The sequence below is a fragment of the Carya illinoinensis genome, chromosome 1, assembly GCF_018687715.1.
Source record: "Carya illinoinensis cultivar Pawnee chromosome 1, C.illinoinensisPawnee_v1, whole genome shotgun sequence".
In the NCBI taxonomy this organism is placed as follows: domain Eukaryota; kingdom Viridiplantae; phylum Streptophyta; class Magnoliopsida; order Fagales; family Juglandaceae; genus Carya; species Carya illinoinensis.
In genome coordinates, this window is record NC_056752.1 from 57,918,822 (window position 1) to 57,932,131 (window position 13,310).

The window sequence follows — 13,310 nt, forward strand, 5'->3', positions numbered from 1 at the left end:
GTTGCATAAAAAATAAATAAATAAATTCCGTGGGGTTAATTATGAGAACTTTGTTAAATTTTAAACAAATAAAATCAGGGAATTTATTGTACTTAAAACTAACCCCAATATGTTCAAAAAGTGATGTCACTCCCAAAATATAATAGTTCGTTTATTCGTTATTCCCATAAAAACAATCCCAACTCAAAATCAGAGCACAACCATTGAAGTCAAACATAACCGATTCTTGGTTTATTTACAATTGGGAGCACTAGGGTACAAGAGTCAAAAGTTAAATGAAACAAGGGTGTGAAATTGGTTGGATTTTGCCCACGATTAATATCATATCAGGAATTAAGAAGACGATGAGTTGTGCAATCAATCCATGGTCCATCGGAAACACAGAGTACCTAATTTATCTGAATTTGGCGTGTATAAGAGTTGAGGATACGAAATGGGTCTGATCAACCCCCAATAAGTTACTGCCATTGTCAAGAAATAATCTCAACAGGATATCGACTACCATTTCAGTTCCTGAGAGGTAAATTTTGATGTAATTCCTTCAAGGAAAGATGATCAGGAATTGCCAAAAGTTAATTTCAAAGTCAGTTGTCAGGCATGTTGCCTCAACTGCTTTATCTCAGTCGGGCCATCTCGATTTTAACACAAAAATTTATGGAATTCCCAAAGCCAAAGATGACAATAGAAGCACAAGATGAGTATAATGCAACTCTGATACAGATGCGAGGCACCTGATATCATTTGCCTGAGCTAGTCTAAACCTCAATAATTCTTTCAAAAGCTCGTGTGGTGAAACTAAACAGAACAGCATGGACAGGTTGGAACAAAATCTTAAGAAGCAATTAGTGCGAGCCACCTTTTTCAAGCTTCTCAATTTCTTCTTGGTGTCTCCTTTCTCCCTCCTGGCGTTCTCTTTCAGCATCTTCCTCTTCTTCAATTTGGTCAAGATCATCAAACTCTTTGCTTGCTGCCATCGCTTTCACAATAGGGTCTCGTAGCTCAGATATTAGTCCACCACCAACCTTATACTCTTCTTCATCACCAATCAGAAATAATCGTTGGTCAGGTCCTGATGCCATGGGAATGTCGACTGCCAAAAGCTTCAAATCATACTGCGGAAAAGATGGAACCAAATACTTCCATCAGTATAAGGAAACAATCAATGTGCTTCCTACATGCAGCTTGCCCTTTTCTTCCTCTAAAAAATAAAAAATAAAATTGGCATTTTCAAGTTCCTGGCTCCATATCAAAAGAAGACTAAAGATACCAGTGACATATAAAAATGGCTTCTAGATGCTTATATTTTAGAGTGTACTGGAGAAAATTAGATAAGAGTTCTAATTACTACATGTAGTAAAGTGAAATCTAGTCAGATCTCATCCCTCGCCCACTTTCATGCAAGCCTTTGCCTGGTTATTAATTGGGTGAGTTGTCAAATACCCATCAACAAATAAACTAAGAAATACTATGCAAGTTGGTGGTTTAGAGAAGACATTATGTAGTCCCTAGGTTTATGGACCGCCAATTGACTAAAAATAGGAATTTGCGTGGGCAAGGTTTGCCTAGAAGAGCCAGTGGAACATAACTATTGCAACATAACATGAAAAGTGTTATTGAAGTTACATGTCCAAACAATATGTACCTGGAAGAATGGCATAAATATTACCAAACTTTGAGAACAACCCCATTTAACGTTACAAGAAGTTGTTGAGGTAGAAAAATAAACACTAGCTTATGTGAGTTATACAACTACAAAAAGTTCCATTACCTCATGATTGAGAAATAAATGGAGGGTCAGCAGAAACAAACCTGGCCTTTTTTATTCTTCACTTCAACGCTGACGAGACCTTTTCTCTCCGAACCTTGTACGGGAAAGATGAGAAAACACCGCTTGCTCCTAAAACGTGGCCTGAAGTTCTTTAGTGTAAGCCCACCTCCTGACATCACATAGGCTCTCAAATCTGTTCCAGTAAGAGGCGCACCCATAACCTCTAGGATCCCAGCAGATGTATTAAGCCTCCTCATGGCCATTCGATAAATTTTATCAGGATTGACTATGGATCTTGACCGGAGATAAAGGCCCTTTAAATAACCAAAAACACAAAACAGACAACACAGCATCTACACCTCAGGCAAAATTATCCAGCAACAATACGATAACACCAGTTGATCCATATTTTTTTCTTTTGATGGTTTACAGTTGATCCACATATATTGGCGAGAAAAAATCCAAATCTCAGGTCCCAAAGATCCACATACATGTGTGTATGAGTGTGCCAGCATGTAATTTGCAAAAAAGAATGTCAATCAGTTCCACTTTAGAATCATGGGGTGAGAAAGATGGCATCCCATCATGAGCCGAGATGCAACTGTTAGCAGTTTGAGATTTTTTATCACTCAGCATTTGTAACCGATAGGCCAGAAAGTACATATGAATGTGATTGCTAAGGAAGTTTGGAATCATAGCTTTTTATCACACATTGCAACATGTGGGCACTTCGGTGGAACTGCATTTGGTAGAACAAAGTCCATCATGGGTGGCGTTCTTTGCATGGATAGTTATATCAGCTTTTTTTATGTTCAAATTTTGGTTTTTCATTAATTTGTTCAAATGAGCTCCAACTTGATCACAAGCTGTTTGACTAATTTATTATTTGTGAAGAAAATAAATTATATTACTGAAATTTATAACATTTTCTTAAGTTCATTTTGATAATGAGTTATTCAATTATTTCTAAATCATAAAACTTTAGTTAGCTAAACTAATATATATGAAGTATGAACTAGTAAAATTAAATTGAAAATAGAATAACCTTCAGACCAGATGCAGGCTTTACACCACCAGTCAGCCTCTCATTGCTTAATAGAAAATGTGTGCCACGCAGGATCAATCCGCAAAACTAAGTTAGATTTGTTTTGATGCAGGATTGGGTTCATTCCCATTCAACTCTCTTCAACCACTCAATTTAAAGCCACCACAGCTCAGTGAAGAACCTCTGCATCGCAGATTGAGTACTTGGTAGCTAAATCTGACATCATGACATTGCACCAGATTTAACACTCCAGATTTCATGGGTTGTTTTTGGTGTGCTGTGATTTTGGTGGGAGCAAATTGAACTTGAAGTTATTCGAGAAGGCATAAAGCACAACACAATCTGAGGCTAGAATCTGGATTTTACACCCTTCAACTTCCACTTTAGGCTCTGCTCCAGGTTCCATATCTTTTTTTTTTTTGGTGGGCTGTGAATCAAGGGCTGTAAATCAGTCTGGTCTGGTGATGGACTGAAATTTTCAGTCCATTATTTTTCTCGGACTGAACCGGACCAAACATCCATAGGGACTAGATCGGACCAGGTCGGTCCATTCAATCCAGCCTAATTATTTTATTATTTTTTCATCTTTTTTTTTTTTTTCAAATAAATTAATAAAAAATTTATTTAAATTACTAAATTAAAATTAAGTGAATTATGTAACTAACTCATTAAAAAAAATATTTTACTATAATTATATTTATGATGTTGATAGTTACTACTTACTAACTTAGACTTTACTCTTTAGTATGCATAATTATTAATAATGTCATACACTAAGTTACAATTTAGTATGCATAATTATTAATAATGTCATACATTTTATATATGGTTAATGAATATCAAATAATTTCATTGCACATAGATTATTCATACTTGTTTGCAGCTTAGGTATTTAAAAAAAAATTACCTAATATTTTGATTAAGAGTAAATAGTAGAGTATGTATGAATGTATGATGTATTAACAATTTACATATAATGACATAAATTATCATATGATTTATGACTTGTTATTAATTGATAGCATATATTATTTTATATTTTATATGGTCAATTATAATAAATTAGATGATTACATCATTAACTTATATAATTACCATATAAAAATAATATATTAAATTATTAAAAATATTTTAAAATATATATAGGGGTTTGGTCTGATCCGGTCCAAAATTTGTAGACCCCGGGACTAGATTGAATGTCATCGGTCCCACTAACCGGTCCATAATTCGGTCCTGTCTGGTTTGGACAGAAAATTTCGGTCCAAACTGAATTATTTACACCCCTAGCTGTGATCTTGGTGGTAGCTGATTGAACTTGAAGTTATTCCAAAGGTATATAGTTAGTGTGACAAATTAAAGTCCATCAGCAACCAATAACCCCAACACCCATTGATGTAAGACGTTGGATTTACTTTATAGATGTTCTCTCTCTTTTTGAAATCCGAAACATCCATAATCCTTTTTCCCTATATCAAACATCCCCAAGGCAAACAAACGACAGCACACAATACAACCGTGTACACATTTCCATACTTCGATGACATTTAGAATCACCGCATTAAGCAAACCCATGAACATACAGATACACCTTAAAACATAAAGCAATGAAGAAGCTGAAAAACAACACAAAATGAAAAACCAAAAAAAAAAAAAAAAAAAAAAAACAGAATAGACTAAGATTGTTTTACCATTGAGGTGATTCCCTCTATGAAGAACTTCTTCAAAACCGAGAGTGCGGCGACTGAGATATATGGGAGCCACCACCACCAATTGAGATAGATGGAGATGGCAACTAGCACCAACGACTCCGATATTAGACTTTGGTGCATTGAATTAAAGAGAGATAAATGGGGATGAACACAATACCCGTATCATCTATCTTTGGTTTAAAGCTGAGATCTTGTGTGGCACATATTTTCTGTTTAGCAATGGAGGCTGACATTTGTTCTGAGGAGATATCTTGTGTTAGCCTCCCATTGGGTGGTGTAAGGCCCAACTTCACACCATGTCTGTTCCACAGATGGACTCTTGAAAATATTGCATTTGTAATAAGTCATATATAACTTCTTATCATAAAATATACTATAAACTCTATTTCTTCGACAAATCAATTTGGAGTTTATATATATTGATTGTGAATGCTTTTGACCCCTCTATACCAAGAGTTTTGCTCTAGTTGGCATATATTGCCACTATATACAAGCTAAATGGTAAATAAAATAATTTATTCACAAACGTTAACCAAATCAAGCTGACTTTTATACAAGTTGTGTAATTTAATAATTGATCATAATTTTTCTTTATTTTTAATGGCATGGAACGTCTCCAAGGCATGGCCCTTCGGACCCACCCCTGCAGAGTAAACCCCGAACCCATGCACCGCACCCTTGGAAGTTTCCTTACCAGAACTAGTTAAATCTCTGACTTTTCACCAAGGGGTGAGGCCCCAAAGGATTGTTTGCACCCATGAGGTGTTGAGCCTTGGGCTTTGAAGGGAGTGATACCCCAAGACCAAGGCCTTCACCACTCAGGGGTTGATCATAATTTTGTATTCGCAATGGCTCATTTAATAAGTTTATAGAATTGACATCTAGTTTGTCTGAGTCCCAAAAATTCAAAGGGAGCAGAGGATATGCCCAAAAATTATGAAATTTCTGGACTGAAACTTAACATATGATAGCATTATTCTGTACAATTTCATAATAAGATAGTATGACAATTTTGAAAGTTAGGACTACCGCACGGTTTCTGCTCTCCAGAGGGTATTAATGTAATATCCAGACCAAAGTTTCATAGGCTCTATAAGTTTGGACCACAGGCCCAATTTGTTAAAACTAGAAGGGAGATTATTTTATTGGGCCCATTAGCCCTTTGTATTATTTGAGGATCTAGCATTGAAGAGGATTGGATATGAAATTATACACCTAGATTCAAAATGGAGTAGGTTTGGCTCATTAGGCCCATATATAGATAGATAAGCGCAAGTATTTTCTTCCCAAAGCCCATTTGATTTTTGGCTGTTAAATTCGTGATAATTGGAAACCAGCCCTTTTTGGATAAGTTAGAACTAGATTAGGTGCCAAGAAACCCTCTAGACGACGGCTATCCACAGTTAGGTTGTTATAGAAGAATTCTTGCACCAATAGGAGTCTGTTATAGCTTGCTAAGACTCTTTTTAGATAGGATTTGAGCTGTTCCAGATCTGGAGAAATAGAAATCAGGCCCATTTATGACTCCTAAATGGACCCAAAGAATAACAACATATTTTCCTAGAACTCCTAGCCATTAGGGTTCTTAGAACCCATTTTCAAAACAAACTATGAGTTAAATTCGTACAGCCCTATTATTAGGTTTTTCAGGTCTCGTTAAAGAACTGTATGGCCTGAAAACTAGAAAAACAGAGGCAGCTATGAGTCCGAAAAGTTTTTATAGCAATCCCATGTGATGTTCTTCAAGGAAACCAATCCCTAACCCTAGATAACTGCTGCAAATACCAATCAACTGTTTTCTTCAGGTTCATGATTGATTTTTTTTTTTTTAAAGAAAAGCCTAGGAAAGTTGCTGCAATTTCAGGAGATTTAAAAACCAGCCTCACCCTATCAAGTCCAACCCAATTTTCAGCAACTTCCAGGTGAGTATTGACCCTACCAAGTTATGATATGATGGAAGTGAGTTTCAATGTCGTGTTATTATGTGTCTTACATGCATCATGATATGTTTTCATTTATGACTACGATGAGTTATGTTATCATGTGTTTTACACGCATCATGGTAAGAAAGATAAAAGACAAATTATGAAAGAAGCTTTAAGAATAGCCATAAGAGATGTCTGGCACCAATGCAGTTATGAGTGGATGTGCAAGCCACAAACCTAAATGTGGTCCACCATAGTGTGTTATAATTATTAGTGATTATATTTATTTAAATTAATTCCTATGTTTATCTATGTATTTCGGGTATAGACAGATTTGTACAGCTGTATAGGATTTATAGGATTTGTAATTTCAATATTTAGATTGGGTAGATAAGTATGGTAAACATATCTTATCCAAGATTTGAATCCCTTTAACATAGGAAGTCAGATTTCGAATTTCCTATCTATGTAATCTATTTTTTGCTATTTATGAATTAGGAGGAAGAAATTATTCAGCAAAAGAAAATTGTTATGGTATCACATCAAGGTTCAGAATCCTTGGTTTTTCTGATTCTAAGATTATTTTTTTCGGCTAGGGTCTTTCCGTTTCCATAGTTGCGGCTATTTTTTTTCTCTCTAGCCTCAAGGGTTGTGGCTAGGGTTTCTCGTCTGGTTCGATTCAATGGAAAGAATTATGCTGCGTGGTCTTTTCAGTTTCAACTTTTGGTGAAAGGGAAGGAACTTTGGGGTCATATTAATCGGAGTAGTGTGGCACCAGAGGACAAAGATCAGCAGGCTTCTTGGGAAAGCAAGGATGCCCGAGTCATGTCTTGGATTCTTGGATCTATTGATCCCCATATTATCTTGAATTTACGCTCATTCAAGAATGCTCGTGATGTGTGGAATCATCTCAAGTGGCTGTATACTCAGAATAATGTAGCTAAGAGATTTCAACTCGAACTAGAGATGTCGAATTTCTCTCAAGGAGCTCTCTCTGTGGAGGAGTTTTATTCTGGTTTTTGTAACTTATGGACTGAGTATACAGATACTGTATCCACATCAATTCCAACAAGAAGTTTGGCCGATATTCAAGCTGTTCATGAAGCAAGTATGCGGGCACAATTTCTTATGAAACTAAGGCCTGAATTTGAATTTAAACGTGCTAATCTGATGAACCGAGATTCTGTGCCTCCACTTGATATGTATTTGGGAGAGATATTTCGAGAGGAGCAAAGATTGATGACTCAAACAGCCATGGAACAAGCTACTCCAGCTCTTGTAGCATATGCAGCTCAAGCAAAAACCAAAGGGAGGGATTTGAGCACTACTCAATGCTATAGTTGCAAAGGTTATGGGCATATTGCTGCAAATTGCTCGAAGAAAACTTGCAATTGTTGCAAGATGCAAGGACATATTATCAAAGATTGCCCAATACATCCTCCACGTTGCCAAGAAACCGCCTATTCAGCTGCTGTTGAGGCTTCTAGTGCTGCTAGTTCTACCTTGGCCACTTCCTCTCATGTTCCAGCTTCCACTTCTCAAAATCCCACATCTATTACACCAGAAATGGTACAACAAATGATCAAATCAGCTCTTTCAGCTTTTGGAATTTTAGGTAAAACCAAATCGGCCTCTAAACCTTGGTATTTTGATTTCGGTGCCACCAACCATATGACAAGTGCCTCTCACTCTCTTGTTAATGTCTCACAGTATGCTGGTCCACTTAAAATTCACACGGCTATTAGATGATACAGGGCAAGATAAGCTACAGGTCGTTTAGTTTCAATTGTAATATGCAAAGCTGTTGTTTTCTTTTTTGTACATTTCTTTTCTGATTTATTTCAAGTGTACAAATGTCTTTAGATTATTAAATTGGTTTGTTAGTCAGTTGGGATATTTTGGTGTATATAGTCACGCCTGGTTACAGATTGAATTAATTTTTCTAGAAAGGGGAAATTGCTTCTTCTTCACCATTGACTCTGCCTCTCTTCCTTCTTGGCTTTTTGTGCTCTGGTTAATTGTTGCTATGCAAAGCCCTTTGATTCAATCCCTTGCATGGTATCAAGAGCTAGTGAGAGGTAATTTCGATGGCCGAACCCAACCCTGACCTTCAGACTCCACCCAATTCGCCTAGCCCCAACCCTCCGTCAAATTTGCCCAACCACAGTAACACTCATATGTTGTCTCGCTACCTCAATCTCTCTGACCCCTCCTGTTAGCGTGATATGCTCTGTGTTTCCTTATTTATCTTTAGAGACTTGTATATATTTATTTACTTAGAATTTGTACAGAGGGCTAGTTTCCATACGTAGACAGATTTTATTTACTGTAATCTAGGCTTAATTCTAGCCGTGTATATTGCACTTTGGTGCCTTTATAATGACAAGAAATCCTCACAATGGGGGTATTCAATCCTTTTGACATGGTATCAAGAGCAGGTTACTAGTCTTATGTTTTTTTTTTTCCTTCGAGTCTTTCTTTTTGGTGTTCTCAGCGGCATCTGTGCTGTCTTTCGGTGCTGGTCTGGTGATTCGGTCCTCTCTGGGTGGTTTTTGGCTGTGGGTTCCGTGTGTTATGGTGTTTCGGTCCTCTCTGTGTGATTTTCGGTGCAGTCTGGTTGTGGGTTACGGGTTTTCTTGTGGCTTTCAGCAGTCTTTTGCGTGGCTCTGGTTCCAGGCTTCTAGTCGGCACTTTCTGTTGCCCTTTCCATTGCTGGTTTGTGTTTTTCTGCTGTCTCTTTCCATTTCGGCTTCGTGGGTTGGGTATCGGCAGCAGCACTTGTCATTTTTTTTGGTCTCGGCAGTAGTTGTTTCTGGAGCTTTCGGCAGCTTCTTTATTTCTTTTGGATTGTCGGCAGTTTTTTGGTTGGTCAGGTATTATTTTAATTCGGCGTGTGCTTATTTTTTACGGGTCTCATGTCTTCCGAGTCTTTTACCGTAAAATTTACGGGTAAAAATTATTCTGCATGGGAATTTCAGTTCCGTTTATTTGTTATGGGAAAGGAGTTATGGGATCATATTGATGGGAGTAATCCGGCTCCTACTGAGCTTCCTAAATTAGCTCAGTGGCAGATCAAAGATGCTAGGGTGATGACATGGATTTTAGCATCGCTTGATCCTCTCATTGTTCTCAATTTGCGGCCTTATAAAACTGCTAAATCTATGTGGGAATATTTGAAAAAGGTGTATAATCAGGACCATACGGCTCGACGGTCTCAGTTAGAGTATGAACTTACCAGTTACACTCAGGGCAATCTCTCCATTCAGGATTATTTTTCTGGATTTAATAATCTTTGGGGAGAATTTACCGACATAATTTATGCCACGGTGCCAGAAGAGTCTCTCTCTGTTGTGCAGGAAATTCATGAGCAAAGCAAGAGCGATCAATTTTTAATGAAGTTACGTCCTGAATTTGAGGTCACTCGCTCTAATTTGATGAATCGTGCTCCTGTGCCGTCTTTGGATATTTGTTTTGGGGAATTACTTCGTGAGGAGCAGCGACTTGCCACCCAGGCTACTTATCAGCACGACACAATGATACCCACTGTTGTTGCTTATGCTGCTCACGGAAAAAGGCAAGGGACAAGACATGCGGACAGTTCAATGTTTCAGTTGCAAAGAATACGGACATATTGCTAATAATTGTGCACGGAAATCTTGCAACTACTGTAAGAAGCCTGGACATATTATCAAAGATTGTCCTACATGTCCCCAAAATCGCCAGGCTCATTCTTATCAGGCTACGGTGGGTTCCGCTTCTTCTACTCCTGTTAATGACTCATCTACTCTTACTACTGAGAAGGTTCAGCAGATGATTCTTTCAGCTTTTTCAGCCTTAGGGCTGCAAGGTAACGGTTCCCTATCTCTCTCATGGCTTGTTGATTTGGGTGCATCTAATCACATGACTAGTTCTTCTGATACACTTAGCAATATTCGGCCTTATACTAGATCTACACACATTCAGATTGCTAACAGTAGTCAGTTACCTATTCATGCTATTGGGGATATGGATTCCACTGTTAGAGATGTTTTTGTATCTCCTCAGCTTTCTACTAGTCTTATTTCCATGGGTCAACTAGTTGATAACAACTGTGATGTTCGTTTTTCTTGTGATGGTTGTCTTGTGTAGGATCAGGTGTCGGGCAAGATACTCGCGAGGGGGCCTAAAGTTGGACGTTTATTTCCTTTACCTTTTTCCATTCCTGATGTCATTTCATTTGCTTGTAACACTGTGAACAATAAGTGTGAAGTGTGGCACAAAAGGTTAGGTCATCCTAATTCCGTTATTTTATCTCATGTCATGAACTCTGGTTTGTTGGGCAATAAAGATCAATTTTCTTCTCTCTCTTTTGATTGTTCCACATGTAAATTAGGCAAAAGTAAGTCTCTTGCTTTTCCTTCTCATAGTACTTCTGCTGAACGTTGTTTTGATTTGATTCATAGTGATGTGTGGGGCATTTCTCCTGTTATCTCTCATGCAAATTATAAATACTTTGTTACGTTCATTGATGATTATACGAAGTATACTTGGATTTATTTTCTTCGCTCAAAATCTGAGGTCTTTTCTATCTTTCAACAATTTACTGCTTATGTTGAAACTCAATTTTCTTCTAGCATTAAAATTTTGAGGTCTGATTCGGGTGGTGAATACATGTCTCGTGAATTTCATGATTTTCTTAATCAAAAAGGCATTGTTTCTCAACGTTCTTGTCCGTATACACCTCAACAAAATGGTGTTGCTGAACGGAAAAATAGACATTTGTTGGATGTTGTTCGTACGTTACTACTCCAATCCTCTGTTCCCCCTCAATTCTGGGTCGAAGCCTTATCTACGGCAGTTTACTTAATTAATAGATTGCCATCCAGTGTTTTGAATTTTGAAAGTCCTTACTTTCGTTTGTATCATCGACATCCTACCTATATTGATATGCATACTTTTGGTTGTGTCTGCTTTGTTCATTTGCCTTCTCATGAACGACATAAGTTATCTGCTCAATCTGTTCGCTGCGCTTTTATGGGTTATAGTGCCTCTCACAAAGGCTATGTTTGCTTTGATTCTTGCTCTAACAGATTTCGTATTTCTCGTCATGTTGTGTTCTTTGAGAATCAGTCATTCTTTCCTTCTTCTGTTGAGTCTTTACCTGAGATACATGCTTTGCCTAATTTTGATGACCCGGTTTCTTTTCCTGATCGTTTCAAATCTGGACTTGTATATGAAAGACGACGTCCTCCTTTGCCCCTTCCTGAGCCTGGTCCGCCATCTGAGCCTGTTCAGCATGCATCCTCTACTAGTGATCTGCCTACTACCATAGTTCCTCGTCGTTCAACCAGAGTATCTCGCCCACCCGACCGGTATGGTTTTTCTCATACCTCTCTTCATGCTACTTTGTCCTCCATTCCCATCCCATCAGGTTACTCTGAGGCAGCTAAACATGATTGTTGGCGAGCGGCGATGGCCGAGGAACTCCAGGCTCTTCAAGATAATCATACATGGGATGTTGTTCCTTGTCCTGCTCAGGTGAAAGCCATTGGTTGTAAATGGGTTTATTCCATCAAGTTGAGTTCTGATGGGACTCTAGATCGGTATAAGGCCCGGTTGGTTGCACTTGGTAATCGGCAAGAATATGGGGTGGACTATGAGGAGACTTTTGCTCCGGTTGCCAAGATGACTACAGTTCGGACTATTCTCTCGGTTGCTGCCTCTCAAGGCTGGCCTCTTCATCAGATGGATGTCAAAAATGCCTTTCTTCATGGTGATCTCAAAGAAGAAATCTACATGACCCTTCCCGCTGGTTTGTCCTCATCTTCCTCCTCGGATGTCTGTAAATTGAAAAGATCGTTGTATGGGTTGAAACAGGCTCCCCGAGCGTGGTTTGATAAATTTCGCTCCACTTTGCTTCAATTTTCTTTTAAGCAGAGTGCCTATGATTCTTCTTTATTTTTCTGCAAGACATCTCTTGGCATTGTTCTTCTTCTGGTTTATGTTGATGATATTGTTATTACTGGGACGGACTCTGCTTTGATCACCCAATTGCAGCATCATCTCCAAGCCTCCTTTCATATGAAGGATCTTGGTCCTCTTACTTACTTCTTGGGGTTGGAAGTCCATACTGATCCTTCTGGCATTTTTTTGAATCAGCATAAATACACTCAGGATCTGATTACTTTGGCTGGCCTTCAGGATACTTCTTCTGTGGATACTCCTCTGGAAGTGAACACGAAGTATCGTCGGGAAGAGGGTGATCTACTCTCTGACCCCACTCTCTATCGACAGTTAGTGGGGAGTCTGAATTATTTGACTATTACTCGCCCTAATATTTCCTTTGCTGTCCAGCAGGTGAGTCAGTTCATGCAGGCTCCACGTCATCTCCACTTGGCTGCTGTTCGTCGTATTATTCGATATCTTCGAGGTTCCCCTATTCGTGGCTTGTTCTTTCCTACTGGCACTCCTCTTCGTCTTGTGGCTTACAGTGACGCTGATTGGACAGGTTGTCCTGATACGCACCGATCTGTTACAGGTTGGTGCATGTTTCTTGGTGACTCCTTACTCTCTTGGAAAAGTAAGAAACAGGATCGTGTCTCCAAATCTTCTACTGAGTCTGAATACCGTACAATGTCCGTTGCGTGTTCTGAGATTCTCTGGCTTCGGGGTCTCCTTGCTGAAATTGGTTGTGTTCAATCCTCTCCTACCCCTCTCCATGCTGACAACACCAGTGCCATTCAGATTGCTGCCAATCCTGTGTTTCATGAACGTACCAAACATATTGAGGTGGATTGTCATTTCATTCGGGAAATCTTGGACTCTCGTATAATTACGCTTCCTCATGTTTCTACTAATCTCCAGATCGCCGATGTGTTTACAAA

At 38.5% G+C, this 13,310-nt stretch overlaps 1 protein-coding gene across 2 annotated transcripts in view; it reads right to left on the reverse strand.

The window, feature by feature from the left end:
- Positions 1–514: 514 nt before the first annotated feature.
- Positions 515–13,310, reverse strand: part of LOC122292922 — a 34,297-nt gene continuing 21,501 nt past the window's right edge. For both annotated transcript variants that reach the window (XM_043101495.1, XM_043101487.1), the window contains 2 exons: positions 1,810–2,082; positions 515–1,112 (listed from right to left, as the gene is read on the reverse strand). In XM_043101495.1, the coding sequence (XP_042957429.1) occupies positions 843–1,112; positions 1,810–2,082 (543 nt within the window). In that variant the 3' untranslated portion in view covers positions 515–842. The remainder of the gene's footprint in view (positions 1,113–1,809; positions 2,083–13,310) is intronic.